Source organism: Solea senegalensis, linkage group LG17, assembly GCF_019176455.1.
Source record: "Solea senegalensis isolate Sse05_10M linkage group LG17, IFAPA_SoseM_1, whole genome shotgun sequence".
Lineage (NCBI taxonomy): Eukaryota > Metazoa > Chordata > Actinopteri > Pleuronectiformes > Soleidae > Solea > Solea senegalensis.
In genome coordinates, this window is record NC_058037.1 from 18756209 (window position 1) to 18775556 (window position 19348).

A 19348-nucleotide genomic window follows, 5' to 3' on the forward strand; every position below is an offset into this window, starting at 1 on the left:
AGCAAATGCTGTATCAGACCACAACCCAAGTGTTTTTACACAGCCGTGTGTTTTCAATAATCAATAACACAGTTTTGTTAAAAAATAAAGACAACATTTTGTTTTAGATTCCATTATGTATATATATATATATATATATATATGTTTTCTTGGTGTCCTTACTATACTATATTTGACAATATATTGCTATAATGGCATAAAAATGCTATAAAAGCATGTTTTTTCATCGTATACCGACAAACACGTCAGATAACAGCATCACAGGGTTACAAAAAAATCATAATAGTAGTTAAAATTAAGTCAAAAACAGCATCAAATCTGTAATTGAACTATTCAAAGTAACATTACTTGCCTTATAATAGCTAAAAATCCTGTGGATAAGTAACTTTTTCACCAAAGTTTGAGGTCTAATTCAATGAATTCTTATGTAAACCATGAGTTATGTGTTCACAATATTGTTGGATTAATGGTGGTTTGTAATAACATTTTTGTCCTACCTGAAATTCCGTTAAAATAAAATAATGTAAACTCTTGTGTCTCTGATGTGAGACAGTGAAATCTCCCACCAGGATTTCAGAGTGGAGCCTGGGACCCGCTTTAATGAGCCTGCGGGTCCCGCTGCTCCGATCCACAAGCGTACGGCGGCTAATTTGACGTTCGGTTTCCCTTCTCGCGGCCCCCAAAATAGCCGTGTGATGACGCCTAATCTCCGCCGAGTCCTTGCACACTCGCAGCCATGTGGAACGCGAAGAATTCCCTCGCATCAAAGTGGCATAATGAGGACTTGTTTTAAATGATAATCCGCGGTCGACCCGTTCACAGCTGACGGCTACAATAAGAGAGGAGCATTTATTTTTCTTACAGTTTGTGTTGCATACGCTGAATTCCCTCATCTTTAGCCCCGTGTGATTTCCCCTCCCTCTGTGCTCTGATGTGCGCCATAATTCTCCATTGTTGGCTCCTTGTGCCCGACAAAAGGTTTGTGAAGAGCAGCGGGGGAGGAAGAGGAGGGACAGAGGCGACACAAGTACGTGTCGCATACTGTTGTAGCTTAAAGCTTTGTCAACGTCTACTGGTTGGCATCAAATTCAAATCACTGATGCTAGCTTACAAAGTGTGTCTGCTCCCACCCACTTAAAGCTCTTAGAAAGGCTTACGTTTCCCCTCGAATACGACCGTTCATCAAAGGATTCTTGTCTGGTAGTGCCAACACCCGCACAAGACAATCTAGACTCTTTCCACGCTGGTGGAATGACCTACCGAGCGCTACCAGAACCAGACGCTCTTGAAAACCCAAACTTTTCCATGAGCCTCTTCTGTCCTAGCACTTACCTGGGATCGACACTCTCTCGTCAGTCCACTGTTCCGATCTCGTGGGGTTCTTTCCAAGACTTTTGTCTTTTGTAAGTCGCTTTGGAAAAGGGTGTCTGCTAAATGCTTAAATGTAAATGTAAGCAATGGACCCACAATGCTGTTTAGCATCCCGTGACTCAGCTTCTTTCAAAGTCCCAGAGAAAGGTTTAATGGAAGCCTCTACCGTGAACGTCTGAGCGTTAACGATGAGAAGACCCCAAGACTCCATCTGTGTCCTTCATCATTAGGGTTCTTTTGTCTGATGCGAGTTTCACCTCGCTCGTAGTTAATCATCTCCTCTTTTCATCACCTCCGTTGTTTTGTCACTTTAAATCACAGTGAGAGTTTGAATTAAAAAGAACAGGGCGGCTCCGCCTCCGTCTTGCCTTCTAAATCAAACCGCGAGCGGCGACATGAATTCTGATGTCTCGTGTTAGATCCTGTCTGTTGACCGATGACTAAGAGACTTCCCTCTGCTGTGTCCGTCATGTCATCAGAGGGACGAAGGTGACCTCATGCAGCAGGAACAACTTTCTTATAAAGAGACAAAGTCCAAAGTCCTTTTCTACAAATGTCAACTTGGACTCGTGGATTAGCTTGTTAGCTGTTGCTGATAAATATTTTAAAGGTGAATGTCACCATGACCTTGTGAGCCCATCTGTTTTTTTTGTATTTCAAGAACGCAATCCAGACGAATGTGGTACAAATGTTTATTTTGGCAGAATAGAATTTTGTTCGTCAAAGGTGAAAGGAGAAGGTCAATGTGTTTGATTGGGGGAAAGAAAATTGATTGTGCAGAACATTTTAAGGGAATTCCTCCAAATTTTGTAAACGTTCACTTGGACTCAAAGACGAACTGAACAGAATGAGTCTATCGAAGTTGTGACCTCAGAAAACCCTGTGATTGATTTATCTCGATATCTAAAGAAAATCTTTTCAAATTTCAAGCAACTGTTCACATCCACTTATTTATTAACTCTTTATCTTCGGGTGCCCAAAAGACCAACGATCACTCAGGAAACACATTTTGGCCTCTTAAACATTCTTGTTCCAACAATTATTTCAAAAATTCCTGGAGAAAATGTTCCAAATCCTACAAAACACATTTGGTTTCCTTGAGGAACACCTTGACAGAATCCTATCAAATTTGTCCGAGACTCACAAAAACTTCAAATTTGGTAGTTGGAGGTCATACGTGAAGGTCATGGTAACCCCAACAACAAATGCATGTGACATCATGGTGGGGAAATAACTGCACTGATGCCATTCATCCTTTGCCGGATCATTACACGTGAATTATTGCGATTTTCATTCTTTCCTCCGTGCAGATCAATATCTTGCGTGTAACAAATAGCGGTGGCAAATTTCATTTTTGACGTAGTAACAGCCATTTCCCTCCGCTGTAATTGTCCTTGGAAAGCGGCAATCGTGGCACAGTATAACAGGAGCCGTTCCCCCCCCATTCATCTGCAGACATAATGAGCTTTATTATGGTAACAATGCAATCGCTCTGTCTCTGCTCTCTCCGTCAAGGACAATGGAAATAGTTTGGCGTATTTTTAGGAAATTTGTGCAGATGAATGCAGCGACTGTAGCGTCAGACAAAGCGCGGGGAGATAAACTCTGCCTGGAATTAATACGTTAGGGATGTCACAGACGAGGAGGAAGCACGGCTGTCACGTAATGACATGTCGGCGTCCATTTTCCACGTCATTTTTAGTGCAACTGTGATTATGAACAACGGCATATGTTCAAAGCCACAGCAGGAGCACAGGCGGAGGATTTTCCATCCTTATTCGATCATCACTTTATTATCCCTCGACATGAGTGACGTGGAGCTGCTGGAGCCAATCCCAGCTGACATAAGCAGTGTTTCCATCACGGTAACAAGGTAACTGAGCATCTTTACTTGGTAGGTGGAGTCAGTATCAGTGAGATACGTAGTGTGACATGGTACAGGTGCACATATTACGAACAGTCGTTTCCTCTTCCTCGCTTCCTCAGACATTTCCAACAGATGTATGTTTGGATGTTAATTAATAACAGCCCGTGGCCAAGTGGAAAGGGAACTTGACTTGTAACCAGAGGGTCGCTGTTTCAAATCCCCACCCGGTCAAAAAGGGCTGGGGTACCCCTGAGCAAGGTACCCAACCCCCCAATGCTCCCTGGGCGCTACTCAGTGTGGCAGCCCACTGCTCCGAATTCTAGGATGGGTCAAAATGCGGAGGAATACTTTCCCTAAGGGGATTAATAAAAACTAACTTTCTAATAAATCTTAAGGAAGAGGCTAACAAAAACATATTTGGTGACTCCCCCAAAACTCTTCCATGACCCAACTCCGGTCCAGACCCAGTAACTGCTTTAAAATGTTGTAAACTAGTCAAAGCAAAGTGGAGTTACTGTGCCACTTCACACTCGGTCCACTCCAGTTTGATCACAATAATGAAACTTGTCACATTTGATATTCACCTGTGTGACTGTGACTCATTTACACAGATGAAATCGTCCTTGGCTTCCAATAAAAATGTTCACAGCTTGACTGTTGAGACACTGAAATATGAAATAGTGACGTGTGGGCACTGAAGTTCCCCCCGTCAACCGTCCTCCAGCTTTTATTTTTACAGCTCACTTGTTGGGACGATGATTTATGCGTGTGATCCACAGGAGCTGGAGCAGCAGTTTGAGAGGGAGCGTCTGTCGCTGGAGGAGCAGAAGACACTGCTCAGACAGCAGCTGGACGAGCTGAAGGAGGAGCTGACCTCCAAACTCACCGCGGCCAACGACGAGGTACGAGAGAGACGCAACTTCATACACGTGTGTCGTCTGTGTTGCTCTGAAATAAATGTGTTTATTTGGTTTTAATGAGGGAAGCCATGATATCACTTTTTTTGTCCAACTCTGGTACCGATTTATAACCTCAGATTTTAAATATTTCTCTCTCCAAAGTTCGATTAAGTGATTTTGACCAGAATCAGACTGATGCATTAAGTTTTATGTCGGACTGATATCGAAATATCGTGTTAGACTGATGCCGATACCGAAATATCAAATCAGACCTATAAAAATACCAAGTATTGTGATCTGACCGATACCGATGCTAAGCATCGTGTCAGGCCAATACCACAATCCGATGTCAATACTAAGTATTATATCGGACTGATACTAAACCAAGTATCAGACCAATACTGATACTATTATCACGGGCTGATGCCAATACTAAGTATTTTACCAGACTCATACCGATACTAAGTGTCAAATCAGACAGATACCAATACCAAGTAATAACAAGTATTGTGTCCGACTGATACTGATGTTAGGTATCGTACGGGACAGATACAAATGAAAAGTATTGTTTTGGACCAATACAAATACTAAGTATGTTATTAGACTGATACCAGTTCTAAGTATCGTGTCAGATGGATGCCGATACCAAGTACTGAATCGGACCCATACCAATACTAAGTATCATACCGATACTGATACCATCATGATTGGGTTGATGCCAATACTAAGTATCATATAGGACTGATACTGATGCTAAGTATTGAATCAGACAGATACTTATACCAAGTATCGTATTGGACCGATACCAATGTAAATATAAATGTAGTTTTAATCACTAAATATGAATAAATCATGTTTGATGCTGTATGAGTGAATGGCAGAACTGTATTGTAAGCATCTTTGAGTGGTAAATAAAAATATAAATAATTTATAATTAAATCATAGTTTCTCGCACATTACCCCAGTGACTGCAGAAGTTTCTCTGTTGTACTTTGAACGTTGACGTAAATAAATTTGTGATGATTTAAAAGGCAAACGTCAGCAAAAATATGAAACACAACAGGTCTTTTAATCAATTATTGATGGAAAGTCGACGCTGATGTTGTTTTCTGTTGCTGCCACAATTAGATTTTGTCTGTGAAGGTTTTTGATTTTTCTCTCTCTCTGTTCTGTCTCTGACCATCCGTCCATCTGTCTGTCTGTCCGGCACGCAGTTGTCTCGCCTGCAGGGGGAGGTGCAGCAGAGGGAGCAGGACATGGGGACGGCCGAGGGACAGATCTGCTCACTGAAGGAGGCGCAGGACAAACTGCTGGAGGAGCTGGACGCCACCAGGGCGCGACTGAGAGAGACCAGCAACCTGCTGACCGCACTGCAGGTCACACACACACAGAAACAGTGACTCAGCTCAAACATAACCTTCACTCATGCTAATTTACGCTATTTTTAATCCTCGTCACTGCACAAGTTTGTGCCAGAAACCTGAATAAAATAAAAGTAAAGTATTCAATCTCCAGTGACGCAAAGTTAAAGAAAATCTATGTCATAATGAACCAGTTTATTTACAGATTATTCTGATTTCAGCTCTAAACTGGGTCTCTGTTGTTTTTTAAAGTGACTTTGCCAACAACCAACATTCAGGCTGACAAACGGCAAAGTCACGGCGGAAAGACTCTTTCCAGTGTCGACCACAGAATGATGTCACACCAGACACTGACATCTGTCCGTGTGTGTGTGTGTGTGTGTGTGTGTGTGTTCCAGGGCGAGCTCGAGACCCAGAAACGTCACCATGACGCGAAACTCATCACGACCAAAGAAGACGAGAAACTCAAGATGGACAAGATGGCTCTGGAGCTGGAGCTCAAGTGGACCGAGACACTCAGGTGTGTGTGTGTGTGTGTGTTCTTGTCCCCTATTTAGGGATTTTTTTCTGTCTTAAACTCTGACATTGGCAGGACCAGTAGTCAGAAAACCTGGTCCTGATAAGGCAGAACCTCGTAGTTGTCTGTTGAGTTAACTTGAGTGAACTTGAGTTTGCGAGACGTTGTTGTATGATAATAATATTTTAGTTTGTTAGTCTGTTTTTGGTAAATAAAGATCATCAATGTCATCTTAGTTTAGTTTAATTTTATTTCAGTTTATGTTTTAACTTAGTTGAGTTTCAGGTTTAGTTTCGTTTTCAGTTTAGTTTAATATAGTTCAATTTGTAGTTTAGTTTAATTTAGTTCAGTTTTATTTAGTCTATTTTCTATTATAGTTTAGTTTAGCGGGACATCATACATTTATTAAGTCTCAAACAAGTTATATTTATTTATATTTACTTTATTTACAGACTCATTTAGCATCATACATATGTTTTTATTGTGAATTATGTATCATTCCATAGCAAAAAAGGGCTTTTATTTTGAAATTGTCTGAAAAATTGTCACAAATATCATTATTGATCTATGTTTAATTTCATATCGCTCACTTCTACTGAACAGTTGCCCCCCCTGCTGACCCCTGGCTTCATATTATAAAGATAAAACAATTCTAATAAAGTGATTTAACCTGTAAATTGCATTTATTTTGATAGAATCCCAGCTTTTCCCTCTCAGTCTGAACCTTTAAACCTTCACATTACTGTTAACATGCATCACCCTGATCACATCGTTCTGTGCTGCACAAAAATAACTGTACAGCGAGGAAACGAGGAGCCTGTTTATCACCTCTCTTGAGGAAAGAGTTCTTAAAAAAAGCACAACAACAAAAAATAAAGAGGCCTATAAGTGTCAGGTCTTGCGTCAAATTAAAACGATAAAAAAAGAAAAATGCCAGAAAAGCTGTTTAGGAACGCCAAGCTTCTTCCTCTTGGCTTTTATCCTGGGAAATCATCACAACCTCAATCTATCAAGCGCTTTTCTTTTCTTTCATTCTTCACAGACACATTAAAGCTGCTATTTTAGCTTCTAAGTATTTGGAACTACAGGTTTCCTCCTGTTTTAGTCACAGAGATGGTAAAAAATGTGAACAATAAAATATAAAAACAGACACAGAAACAGTTCCACATGTAGCAATAACGGTGCTAGTGTGATATTATTAAGTTAAAATGGCCGATTGGGGAATTGACTGTTATTTTTTGTGGGCAGTTCATTTTTAAAAAAAAAAATAAAACTTGTTATGAATAAATTAAGGGATTTTATTGATGTTTTACTAACATAAATATTCACAGAGGAACTGGAAATATGAAGGAATTGTGACGGTTATTTTTAGCAGATTTGTGGATATCTGAAGTCTCACTTTCCACTTTATTAGGTACAGGAGTCTAATAATGTGGCACCAGGTGTGATCTTCTTCATACCTGTGTTACTGTAGACTTTCTACTATTTTAATCCACTCTGGATATTCTCTCTGTAAACATGAGATGTGATGATGATGATGGTGTGTGAAGATCAAATCCTCAGACCGTCAGCCATGTTCACATTCAAACGCCGCTTACATCACGTTACATCAGCACTCGCTCTGACACACGGTTTGAACTTCATCACCTCATCTCCACCGTGTCCACACAACTAAGCTGTACCTAATGAAGTGACCAGTGAGGACTTTATATGCCTTTTCACTGGCTAAGACCTGGTTTTAGGGTTAGTTGTGATGGTTAAGGTTAGTATAAGGGGCAACTGGACTCTGTTATGTCTATAATGTGTCCTGACTAAGATGTAAAAACTAGTTTGTGTGTATGTGTGTGTCAGTCCTGATACTGTGGCTCTCAAGGTGACAAAAACCTTTGCCTGGATACTTCATTTAACAGTTGCCATTTAACTGCCCCCACACACACATACACAGTAAATGCAGCGTTGAGTTCTGATAAGGAAGCATTTATTGGCCTCATAAAGTGGACATGAAGCTCAAGTGAAGCACCTTTGCGGTAAAGTCTCCTCCTTCAGTTAAGATCCACGAGTGCTGCTGTGTTTGTGACAATAACAAAATATTATGCAGAAAAAGAAGAAGAAAAGCTGTATTTAGATAGTTTCCGGTGTCACATCTTTATATTTACATGAAAAATATAGCATTTTAACGACCCGTTCAAGCACCAGAGTCGCTCCAAACATCAGTGTCGCCACATGAGTGTGAAACATGTGTGTGTTGTTGTCGTGTTGCAGGCAGGAGTGTAAGAAGCTCCGCGAGGAGCTAAGAGAAGACCACGAGGAGGACAAGGCCTCAGCACTGACACAGCTGGCACAGACCAAGGAGCAGGAACTGAGCAACGCCAGGGAGAGCTGGCAGAGGAAGGTGGAGGACCTGCTCGAACAGGTACCACACACACACACTCATTACCTGTTTTTACTTTGGTTTACAGAGCCAAACTACTCCGACTACATTAGCCCATTGTATCTATTGTATGCTAGTTGGCTAACTAGCCTATCTATTTATCTACCTATTGTAACTGGTTAACTAGCATCTATCTATCTATCTATCTATCTATCTATATATCTATCTATCTATCTATCTATCTATCTATCTATCTATATATCTATCTATCTATCTATCTATCTATCTATCTACTGTGTCTATCTATCTATATATCTACTGTATCTATCTCTCTATCTATCTACTCTGTATTTAATCTATGTATCTACTCTGTCTATCTATCTATGCTCACTGGCTAACTAGCATATCTATCTATCTATCTATCTATCTATCTATCTAGTATCTATCTATCTATCTATCTATCTATGTATATATCTATCTATCTATCTACTCTGTATCTATCTATCTATCTATGCTCACTGGCTAACTAGCATATATATCTATCTATCTATCTATCTATCTACTCTGTGTCTATCTATCTATCTATGCTCACTGGCTAACTAGCATATCTATCTATCTATCTACTCTGTGTCTATCTATCTATCTATCTATCTATGCTCACTGGCTAACTAGCATATCTATCTATCTATGCTAATAGTGGTGCTGGTTTATTAAAAACCAGGAGACGGTGTGTTTACAGTCAGTTTAAAGGGATGATTCTGTATGTGCAGCTTGTGTTGGAAGCAGCTGCTCTTGTTAGAATGAAAACACTGTTCACTCCGATCGCTGCGTAGAGGAAAGACTTTGGTTACAGTGAATTAAAAATAGAACAGCGAGTGAATATTGGATTTAAAAAAAAAAGAAAAGAAGAGAAACTATGTGTTTCTCGGCGTCTGATGGGAAATAAAGTTACTGTGTTGTGTTTACAGCTTAAAGAGAGTGCAGACACACACACACACACACACACTTAACGCTGAAGGAAACAAAAGTGACTTCCATTATTTTCTACTCCCTTTCTACTGTCAACACGGAACACTTCTCTGTGACTGTATTTAACAAGGACACTCGCCCTATATAAAAGATCACACAACTTATTCATAATATTCTCCATTCTGGGATGAATTTTTGATGAGTAATCAACAACTGAACCGATCTGAAAAAACTGTTTAAATTATTGATTTAATCAGTTTTCTCTGGAGCCTCTAGTTTCTTTGCTCCTCAGTGAAGAAGTAGAATGCCATTATGGACAAAACTATTTGACATTAGTTATTGATGAGTCATGAATGTTAGTCATGAAAGTTATTTGTTGTGTTTTTTTGAATCCCTGGAGTCATGTGGAGTCATTTCAAAAACTTGTTTAAAACAAAAAATGTAATTGTTCTTACCGAATTTTTCTAAATAACTATAACTTGATTAACTCTTAATCAACTAAAACAAAGATTCGGGTTAAAGAGCTTCTACATGATTCTACATGATTTTGTGGGTGGTGGTCTAATACATGTGTGAATCACTTTATATCCTGATATTCCATCATGATGTCACAAAAACAATATTTGTGACCATAATTCCAAATAAAAAAGTGTTTGTTTTGAGACCTCTGTCTCTGTACGAGCAGCAGCAGCAGCAGCAGCGTCTTTCAGCAGATTCATTGTTGAAATCCTCTTCTTCTACTTTCTGTCAGTAATGTGTCCTTTTGATGTACGTGTTCCTCTCGCTTCCAGAGTGATTAAGACTCTTAATCACTCTTCTCCATTTTTATAACGGATGCAGTGGCACGGCCGTCGTTGAAGACAGAGTTTCCGGAGCACGTTGTACGCCACCGCCGCCGCTGCTGCCGCCGCCGCCGCCGCACTTGTTTATCTCTACACTTGCCCACGTAATCATTATCTTAACTTGTCTAGACAAGAGTAATTTGGTGCATCTTTCCCTCCCATTAATGTATTCGTTTCATTACAGCATTAGCCAGAGTTCATTACGCACTGCAGTGAAGTGCAAACACATTATTTGCAAAGTGGAAAAACTCTGCTGGAAGCTTTAAAAGTCAAATAAAAAAATCATCTAAATTTACTGTAGTTTTATTAGTTGCAGCCTAATTGGCTTTGTTTGCCCTCCTCGCACAAACATGTTGCTCTTTCCCTCCTCATGCTACGACTCATTTTTTTTTTATTCTTTCTACTGAACAACTGCTAAAAGGTGAAGCTACATCAGCTGACTTCTCTCTGGCTTTGTCTCTCCCAGATCTCCTTACTGAAGCAGAGTCTGGAGATGCAGCTCTCGCAGTCGCAGTCGTCGCTGCAGCAGCTGCAGCACCAGTTCAGCCAGGAGAGGGAGCACCTGAGGATGCAGCTGGATGAGCTGCAGACGGAGCACCAGAGGCGGCAGCACCGCCTGCAGGAGGCGCACTGCTGCTCCATGCAGGACCTGGAGCGGGCCAGGCAACGGGACCTGAAGGTAGGTGGCGAGGGAAAGACGATGTCATAATACTAATAATGCATTTATTTATTTAAAACACACTTTACATTAACATAATGTCTAAGTGCTGCAGGTTAAGAGCACAACAATTCATATTTTAAAACAGGGAATAAAAGTGAGATAAGAAAGCTGCCATACCAGCAGGTGGAACTATGCCTTTGCCTCAGTTTAAATGTGTGGATGTGTTCTGGCCCGGGGCTCTTACCTCACGTGCAAAGTTTTGTGCAGATCAATCAATGCACAGCAAAGTTACAGGGCACTTCCTGTTTTGTGACGAAAATTCGCTAAAATTCCAATGGTTGACTTTGTTTTATATCATAAAAATTACCAATGGAAATGTAAATTTTGAGTAAAAAAAAGGAATATTTTAACATACATTGGTGTGATTATAACTATAGCTAACTAACATAAGAGAAAAACCATCATTTAACCAAAAACTACTTAATTTATTTATAATTTTACCCCAGGCCACCAAATGGCAATAGAGTTATTTTGGCTCAGCTTTATGGTGCCTTCCAGTTGTAGTCGGAAATTCCAACTGGGAAAATCGAAGCAACCACGCAAACCTTGACATGCACCTTGCTATGCTACATATTGCTAACAATGGCTAAAAACTATAAATTTGTGTCCATGTTGTGTTCCCAAAGTCACTACCAGTTCTGACAATCGACTTCCGTAAATGGAACGCACAATAATGCTCCAGTGTGTAACTTCTGTCACCGAAAAACTGCTAGCGTCGCTAGCTGCGTAATCAGCATTATTTAAAACTCATTTAACTCTGGTTTAACTGACATTAGATTATATTTACTGTAGATTATATATACTAAAGCTTTAAAGACAAACAGAAAATGATAATTGCCATTGAGTGAAACTTATTAGTGTCCTCTGGTGAGCAAACTATGTAACCATGACCTATAAACTCTATGCTTAACTTTACTTTTTTGCAGTTTTTCCATCAGCATATAGCTCAGCGTCAGTATATCTGCCATATCATGAATCAGTTTGTCCACCTGAGTAACTGCAGCGTGTGTTGTCAATGTTTCTGACAGTTTTCACTAACAATTTCATCATATCGGTGATAACAGCCTGACAGAAATACTGCAGACAGGAAGCAGTGGAGGCTGATCTGTGGAACACGGTGTTCCACAGCTCAGCCTCTCAGCCTTAAAAATCCTGCTTTATAGACAGTGATTTTAAAACATTACAAGTATTTTTCCTCAAACTTGTATTTATACGTAAAACTGCCTCAATCCCTCGCCCTTAAAAACTGCGACACTTTTACCACAAAGCATGTAAAAGAAAATCAGCATTTTCACCTCACTGAATACTGAAATATGTCATGTAGCTTATTAAGATGCTCACTCTAGAATGCTTTTCTGGGATAGATTATTTTTTTGGAACACACCAACCAATGAGAAGCTCCCCTCCACAGAATCCATCCATGACATTTTAATCCAATAGAGTTTTGTCAGAGTCAAGGTTAGTCAGGCGGCGAGTCGTCGCCGTCATTACTCAGTCTCTCTCTCTCTCTCTGACAGCAGACTGCAGCTAAACTGACAGCTGTGTTTCCTCTTTGTAATGTCAAAAATATGCATGCGCACGGAAACACAACACACACACACACACACACTCCAAGAATATGTTCTTCAACGCTAATCCTGCCATTCCACAGTCAAGGTCAATTTGGATCAACTTTACATCACATTACCAAATCCATTCTTATGCTCGGATGCTGTAATTGCATTAATGCTTTAGGCAAAAGTGGAGAAAGAGAACTGTGTCTTTATGATTGTGTGTGGGGGTTTTTGGGGAGGGAGTAACTTCGATGACTGGCTGCTGCGACACTTTTCACTTCTCACACAAAAATGCACAGTAGCTGCTGTCAAGGCAAGATCGTAGGAGCCGAGACCAAGACCAGAGCATACCAAGAGTGTTGTGGTTCAAGACCAAGTCAGTGAAAGACAGAGACAAGACCAAGTCTTTTAGGGACCATGACCAGGTCAAGACCAAGCCAAAGTCTATTTGAAACTGAAACCAGGCCAAGACTTTTAGGGCCCAATATCAGGTCTATGGGACCGAGACAACATCATTTAATTAAGGGACCAGTGTTACCAAGTCAGTGCAAGACTGAGATGAGACTTTTTATTGATTGTGACCAAGTCAGGACCCAGACCAAGTCAAGACCAAGACCAAGTCACTGTGAGACAAGATGAGACTAAGACTTTTAGGGACTGTGACCAATTCAGGACCCAGACCAAGTCAGTGTGATACAAAGACAAGATCAAGACTTTCAGGGAGTCAGGACCAAGTCAGGACCAAGTCACTGCAAGACCGAGACAAGACCAAGTCCTCTAGGAAACATGACAAGTCAAGCAAGCCCAAGCCCAAGTTAGTTTGATACTGGGACAAGACCAAGAACTTAAGGGAACAAGACTTTTAGAGACTATGTGTGAGACTGAGATAAGACCAAGTCTTTTATGGAGTGAGTCAAGACCAAGATGAAGACACTGCAAGATTGAGACAAGACCAAGATGTTTAGGGTCTGAGACTTTGCCAATACCAAGACCAGGGCATGTATTTAATAGATGATGGCCTCTATTTTACAGAAGAGTAAACTTTTGTTTCAGTATAGTTTTAAAATTAACCACCACCTTATATTTCGTCCTCTGTCACAGTTTTAGTTTAGTGGCAGGGAAATGAAGTGGTTCAAAGCTCGAACGAGGCTTTTTTTGTGGCAGCAGCAGCAGCCAGGGTGTTTATATGTGTGTCAGCGACGCCGGGGGAGAAAACTCAATTATCCAGAGTGGAGGCATTAGAGGAATGATTTGTGTGTGTGTGTGTGGGCTTTATGTGTTAGGGCAACTGGGAGGTACGTTCAAGATTCAGCCACGTCAACTGTTCACAATCCACAGACAAGTCATATCCAGGGAGTAATAAAGTCAGTCGTTACAAATCCCTGCTACGCATTCACACACACAATCACACTGTCACATGACCTAAATTAGCTTCTGTATTTGCTGCTACAAATAGCTGCGAATAAATGCAGCGAGTTGGCACGGAGGCGATGAGCGATGACAGATGACTGTGATGATCATCTTTCTCTGCTTCTTGTCTTATTTGTTAGACTCCTGCAATATTTTTTTATTGAAGAATATATATGTATGTATATATATGTATATATATGTACATATATGTATATATATATATAGCGCCAATTCATAACATACATTATCTCAATGCTCTTTTACGTAGAAAGGTCAAGACCTTGACAGTTGTGTTGTACCCAACAAGAACACAATGAGGAAGCATGTGGCAACACTGGAGAGAGAAAAATTTTATGTACAGAAGTTGTATTTTTGGGGGGATTGCTCGTAGCATTATTCAGAGCTATCTAAAATATTGCCAAATTGCAAATGTTTTAGCTCGCTCTGCCTCATTCTGCACTACAAGAAATGACCTCTTCTGTCGAATTCTATAAACCCTATTTTCCTTGGGCAGTGTGGCTCAACATCTATTGGAAAGTTCTCATGTGAAGAACTACCCAGAGCTAGCTAAAACATTGCAGAATTGCTAATGTTTTAGCTAGCTCTGGCTCATTCTACGCTACCAGAAATCACCCCTTCTTTGGGATTCTCAAAACGTAAAAGTGCTGTTTTTTAGGCCCACCTGAAGAACTATTCAGAGCTAGCTAGAACATTGCCAAATTGCAAATATTTTAGCTAATTCTACGCTTGCAGAAATTACCTCTAAAAAAAATGTACTTTCCAGTAGTACTATAGCTCAACTGCCACTGGAAAGATATGGGGGTTTGGGATCATTATCCAGAGCTCCGACCGGTTGGGGTAGAGAAGAGGGGTAGTGAAGGAGAGGAGGGTAGAAAGGAAAGAATATAGAAGAGCGATAGAGACCAGGGACAGTTGTGTAACAGGTGTTTTAGAGAATGATATCATTAAAAGCAATAGTCATCATTTTTATCATCTGGTCTCGGGCCAGTAGGGATTGGTTCCGGCTCCAGGTTGCTTTCATCAAACTCAAGGTCAAAAACAAACAACAAAATATAAATCAGAGTAAGGTATGATGTAAAAACAAGCAGAGTGGCAGTTCATGAGTGATGAAGTGTTGGAGAGAGTAAGCAGTTCTGAAGGAGGAAGAGTAGGGTCAGTTGGGTTGGGGCAGTGAGTTCCACAGTCGAGGAGCTTCTCAGCTGAAGGTTCTGGAACTTTTGTTGGAAAGTGGAGAGGGGTGGTGTACTCAGGAGGGTGGAGGAGGAAGAACAAAGAGTGAGTGGGAGAGTAGGTGTGGGGGAGATTGGAGAGGTAAGGGGGAGAGGTTATGGAGAGATTTATGAGTGAGAAGGACAATTTTATAGTGTATGCAGAATTGGACTGGAAGCCAGTGGAGATGCCGAGTTTATGTTCTTCACCTAAGGTTTACTGCCATCTCACTAACTTTATTACCTTGGCTGTTATTTTATTTAGTTAAGTTTAGGTTAGCTTATTTAGTTTGTTGAACAGGAACCATAAGTCACAGAGGGAAATATGATTTGCACTGGATAATTTCCATCTGCAGTCCCTGAGAAACACAGGCACGCTACACCGCTAAGATTCCCAGTATCATATTGGGGTGATGTGATTTCTCTCTCATCGGCCACTAAAGAAAAGGTTGTACATGCCCTTTATCTGAAACAAGCTCAGCTGGTGTAAAATCTCTGTGTTCTGTTCTACTGAAGAAAAGCTTTGAATAACATGAACATCATTATAATGCAGCAGCTTTGGCCTGACGATGCAGACGCTGTTACACCGTGTTTGAAATTCTGGGGTTTTCTAGCTACAGGTTACTTCATACTTTAAAAAGGTTTTAAATCTCCTGACGGTCTGAAACCTGGAAACACACCAGACACACTTTTTAAGCAAACGCCTCCGTTTCTCCAACACCGTGTCCTCGAGTTCGGGATTAAGGCCTGAGCTGAACCTGAAGGCCACATTGTGACTGTTCTTCACTGTCTCCTCTCTTTTTTTCTTAGTTAAAAGGATTCACACACCGGGGCTGAATAACATTACATTACATGTCATTTAGCAGACGCTTTTATCCAAAGCGACTTACAATAAGTGCATTTAAACATTTGGGTACAAATAAGAGCAGCAGAAGTAGAAGTAAGTAAGAGCTTCAAGTAAACCAAACTATGAAGTGCTAGTCATAAGTGCGATGTATACGTTTTTTTTTTTGTTTTTTTTCCTCGTCGTCGTCTTAGTCGAGGTAGATTCGGAAGAAATGTGTTTTTGTCGGCGGCGGAAGATGTGGAGACTTTCCGCTGTCCGGATGTCGATGGGGAGCGAGGACAGTGAACAGTCTCGAGTTCTGCGAATGCCTCTGCGATCCTCTCAGTGAGGGGGAATAACAAACACGCACAAACATCGACTGTCGGGTAATGGAATGAAAATTTAACAGCCAGGCACAACGGTAGAGGAAGAGGAAGAGGAGGTGAATGTAGCAAACATTACAGTCAATTTGTAATTATAGGAGTCACTGAGATAACAAGTAACTAATGATGTCCGTTTAATTAAAGGAATAAAAGGTATGGTAACAGCACCGATGATCAATACCAGGGAATAAGAGCCACAGATTAGCAGCTTTTAAAAGGTCACTTTTATTCTACTGTGACAAAAAGAAAACTCTCGCAGGAGTTTCAGCACATTCTCCTTCAGGTTTTACCTTTATAAATTTAAATTCAGCCAATCGGATCTTGAACTTGATGATGTGGTTCCCTTAGCTTCATCAAACCATGACCTTCAACTCATGCTAGGGAGGTTCGCTGGCGAGTGTGAAGTGGTTGGGATGAAGATCAGCACCTCTGAGTGTGAGGCCATGAATCTCAGCCAGAAAAGGGTAGAGTGTCCACTCCGGGTCGGGGGAGAGGTCCTGCCTCAAGTGGAGGAGTTTAAGTATCTTCTGGGTCTCAGGTGGAGTGGCTCAGTGGTTCAGACCACCTGTGGTTAAGACCATGTGTGCAAAGACTTCATGGTCACAAGTTCAACTCCACCCCTGGCAGGCAGGTTGTACTCAATTCCCTTGTAAGTGACGTAAGTGAAGTGTAATGTATGTAAAGGGGGATCTGAGCAGCATCTGCAGTGATGCTCAACCGGTCTGTTGTGGTGAAGAGGGAGCTAAGCCGCAAGGCAACGCTCTTGATTAACGGATCAATGCTTCAACCCTCACCTATGATCATGACCTTTCAATGAGATTGCGAAAACAGGCGGTCGAAATGAGTTTCCTCCACAGGGTAGCCGGGACTCAGCCTTAAGGCCAGTACATATTCTGCAAGAACAAAGAAATTAGTTCTCTCTCCTTGGGCTGCAACAAAAGAATGCCTTCATTATTTTTCTTGGAGCCTTCATTTGGGAGTTCTTGCAGCTTGTTCTTATCATCCGGTCAGAACTTTTTCTTCTGTGGTGTCCGACATCTATTGTGTGATTGGCCGGTAATTGCAAGTGGCTGCGGTTAAACTGGAAATATTGTGGTTCCCTATGAGGACTTCCCAGGGGTTCTGCACTTTTCTCGTGAAGTTGCAAATGGTCTTGTTCTTGAATGTCTCTGTTCTTGAGAATGTGCACGCCTTTAGAGATAGGGTGAGGAGCTGGGACATCCGGGAGAGGCTCAGAGTAGAACCACTGCTCCTCCACGTTGCGAGGAGCCAGTTGAGGTTAGGATGACTCCTGGACGACTCCCTGGGGAGGTGTTTCGTGCATGTCCTTCCAGAAGACTTTGGGGCCGACCCAGGACACGCTGGAGGGATTATATCTCTCGGCTGGCCTGGGAACACCTTGGGATTTCCCTGGAGGAGTTGGCACAAGTGGCTTGGGAGAGGATAATCTGGGCTTCCCTACTAAGGCTGCCCCCCACGTTCCAGACCATAAGCAGAAGACAACGGAACAGAAGAAATTCATTATTGTTGTCAGGGCCTGCCCAAGCCTTGAATTTGATTTGGGTGCCCACCACCAACATCTACGACTATCTCAAAACTTACAGTAATTTAAGATATCTAAGGAGGACAAGGTAGATATCATCAATTGATACATTGAACTTGAATATGACTTGTAAGAATGACGTTGCAGATATCGGTAGTGAGTATCCCGTCTGGTGATTAAATGTTAAAACGGCTTGCCGTAGGTCAATCACTGTTATTGCCAGGCCTATGGACACACATTTTATTCTTCAGATAACTTTATTCATTACTGGCGATCAGGACGTGAAGAGGGTTTCAGGATTTAATCTGTGACCTTTTTTGTTTTGAATTGTGTGCTTCCTTAAGTGTTACCGTGTGTTGAAATATTCAAGCCTCCCTTTTTCTGTCCATGAGTCATTTTCCCCCGACGGCGTCCCATTTCGCAGCATTAAAATGCCACAGATGTTCTCCGCGACCTTCCATGAATATATTACTCTCAGCGTTTCCCTTTCAATGGGTCTCCAGTTATTTGCAAAAATGGCGACTTCATTTTTTTTTTCTTTTTTCTTACCGACAGAGAAAAATGAGTTAAACTCAAATTTCTCTTCCACAACAGTGAGCGTTGACTTGTTTCTGTGATTATGAAAATGAGATCTGAACTCGACTGCTGACGCAAACATTCGCTCTCATATTAAATCCTTTATTTATTTAGTGCATCTTTTTTTAAAGGCTTATACAATATCATCTGTTGTCGACTAAGATATATTACACATCTATAAATAATGTAGATGGTTTTCGAGGCTTTAGGCCAAATTGGAAAATGTGATATTATTCCGAGGGAGTGGTGTAAACGATTATACAAAAGACTGGAATTTACAGCAGGATATGAAAACAAGTGTAAGTGCAAATATTAGAATATACAATTTAATATTATATACTAAGTAAGTAAGTTTTTTCTAAAATAATCGGCAAACTGTGAAGTTTATTAAGTATAATCTTTCACACAGGAGGTGAAATAAGTTATACTAATTAATTCAAAGTGGTTTCAAACTTAACTAACTGAGTTCAACGTATTCTCTATAATAGGTAAAACCAGTGGTTCCCAAATACTGGGTTGGGACCCTCACATGGGGCATGGGATATTTTTTGTCAGGTTTTTTTTAGTGAAGATTTCTAAAGAGTCTATGATTTAATGATTTAATACATTTACCAAATATCTCTTTGAAATGATTTGTTCATGTGCATTAAATGATAGTAAGTTTTACAGATAAGGCTAAATTGGCTCTTCATGGTTCTTTGTGATCTATAAAAAGTGAGCCTTCATAAAGAAAATGTGTTTGTTAAACCACAATTCACTTATTTTTAATCTCCTTATGCTTTAGACTGCTGTTGCAGCTGTGCATACTGTGTATGTACAGTATATGACCCACTTTTTTAAAGATAACAAACAAAATACAATCAAATCACAATATAAATCTTGACGAGAACAAATTTGTGCAAAATGCAGC

The 19348-nt window shown here is 40.7% G+C and overlaps 1 protein-coding gene across 2 annotated transcripts in view; it reads left to right on the forward strand.

The window, feature by feature from the left end:
• The window catches only part of fam184ab (family with sequence similarity 184 member Ab), a 125739-nt gene that overhangs the window by 86945 nt on the left and 19446 nt on the right, over positions 1-19348 (forward strand). For both annotated transcript variants that reach the window (XM_044049505.1, XM_044049506.1), the window contains exons 10-14: positions 4018-4140; positions 5352-5513; positions 5897-6018; positions 8278-8428; positions 10664-10876. In XM_044049505.1, the coding sequence (XP_043905440.1) occupies positions 4018-4140; positions 5352-5513; positions 5897-6018; positions 8278-8428; positions 10664-10876 (771 nt within the window). The remainder of the gene's footprint in view (positions 1-4017; positions 4141-5351; positions 5514-5896; positions 6019-8277; positions 8429-10663; positions 10877-19348) is intronic.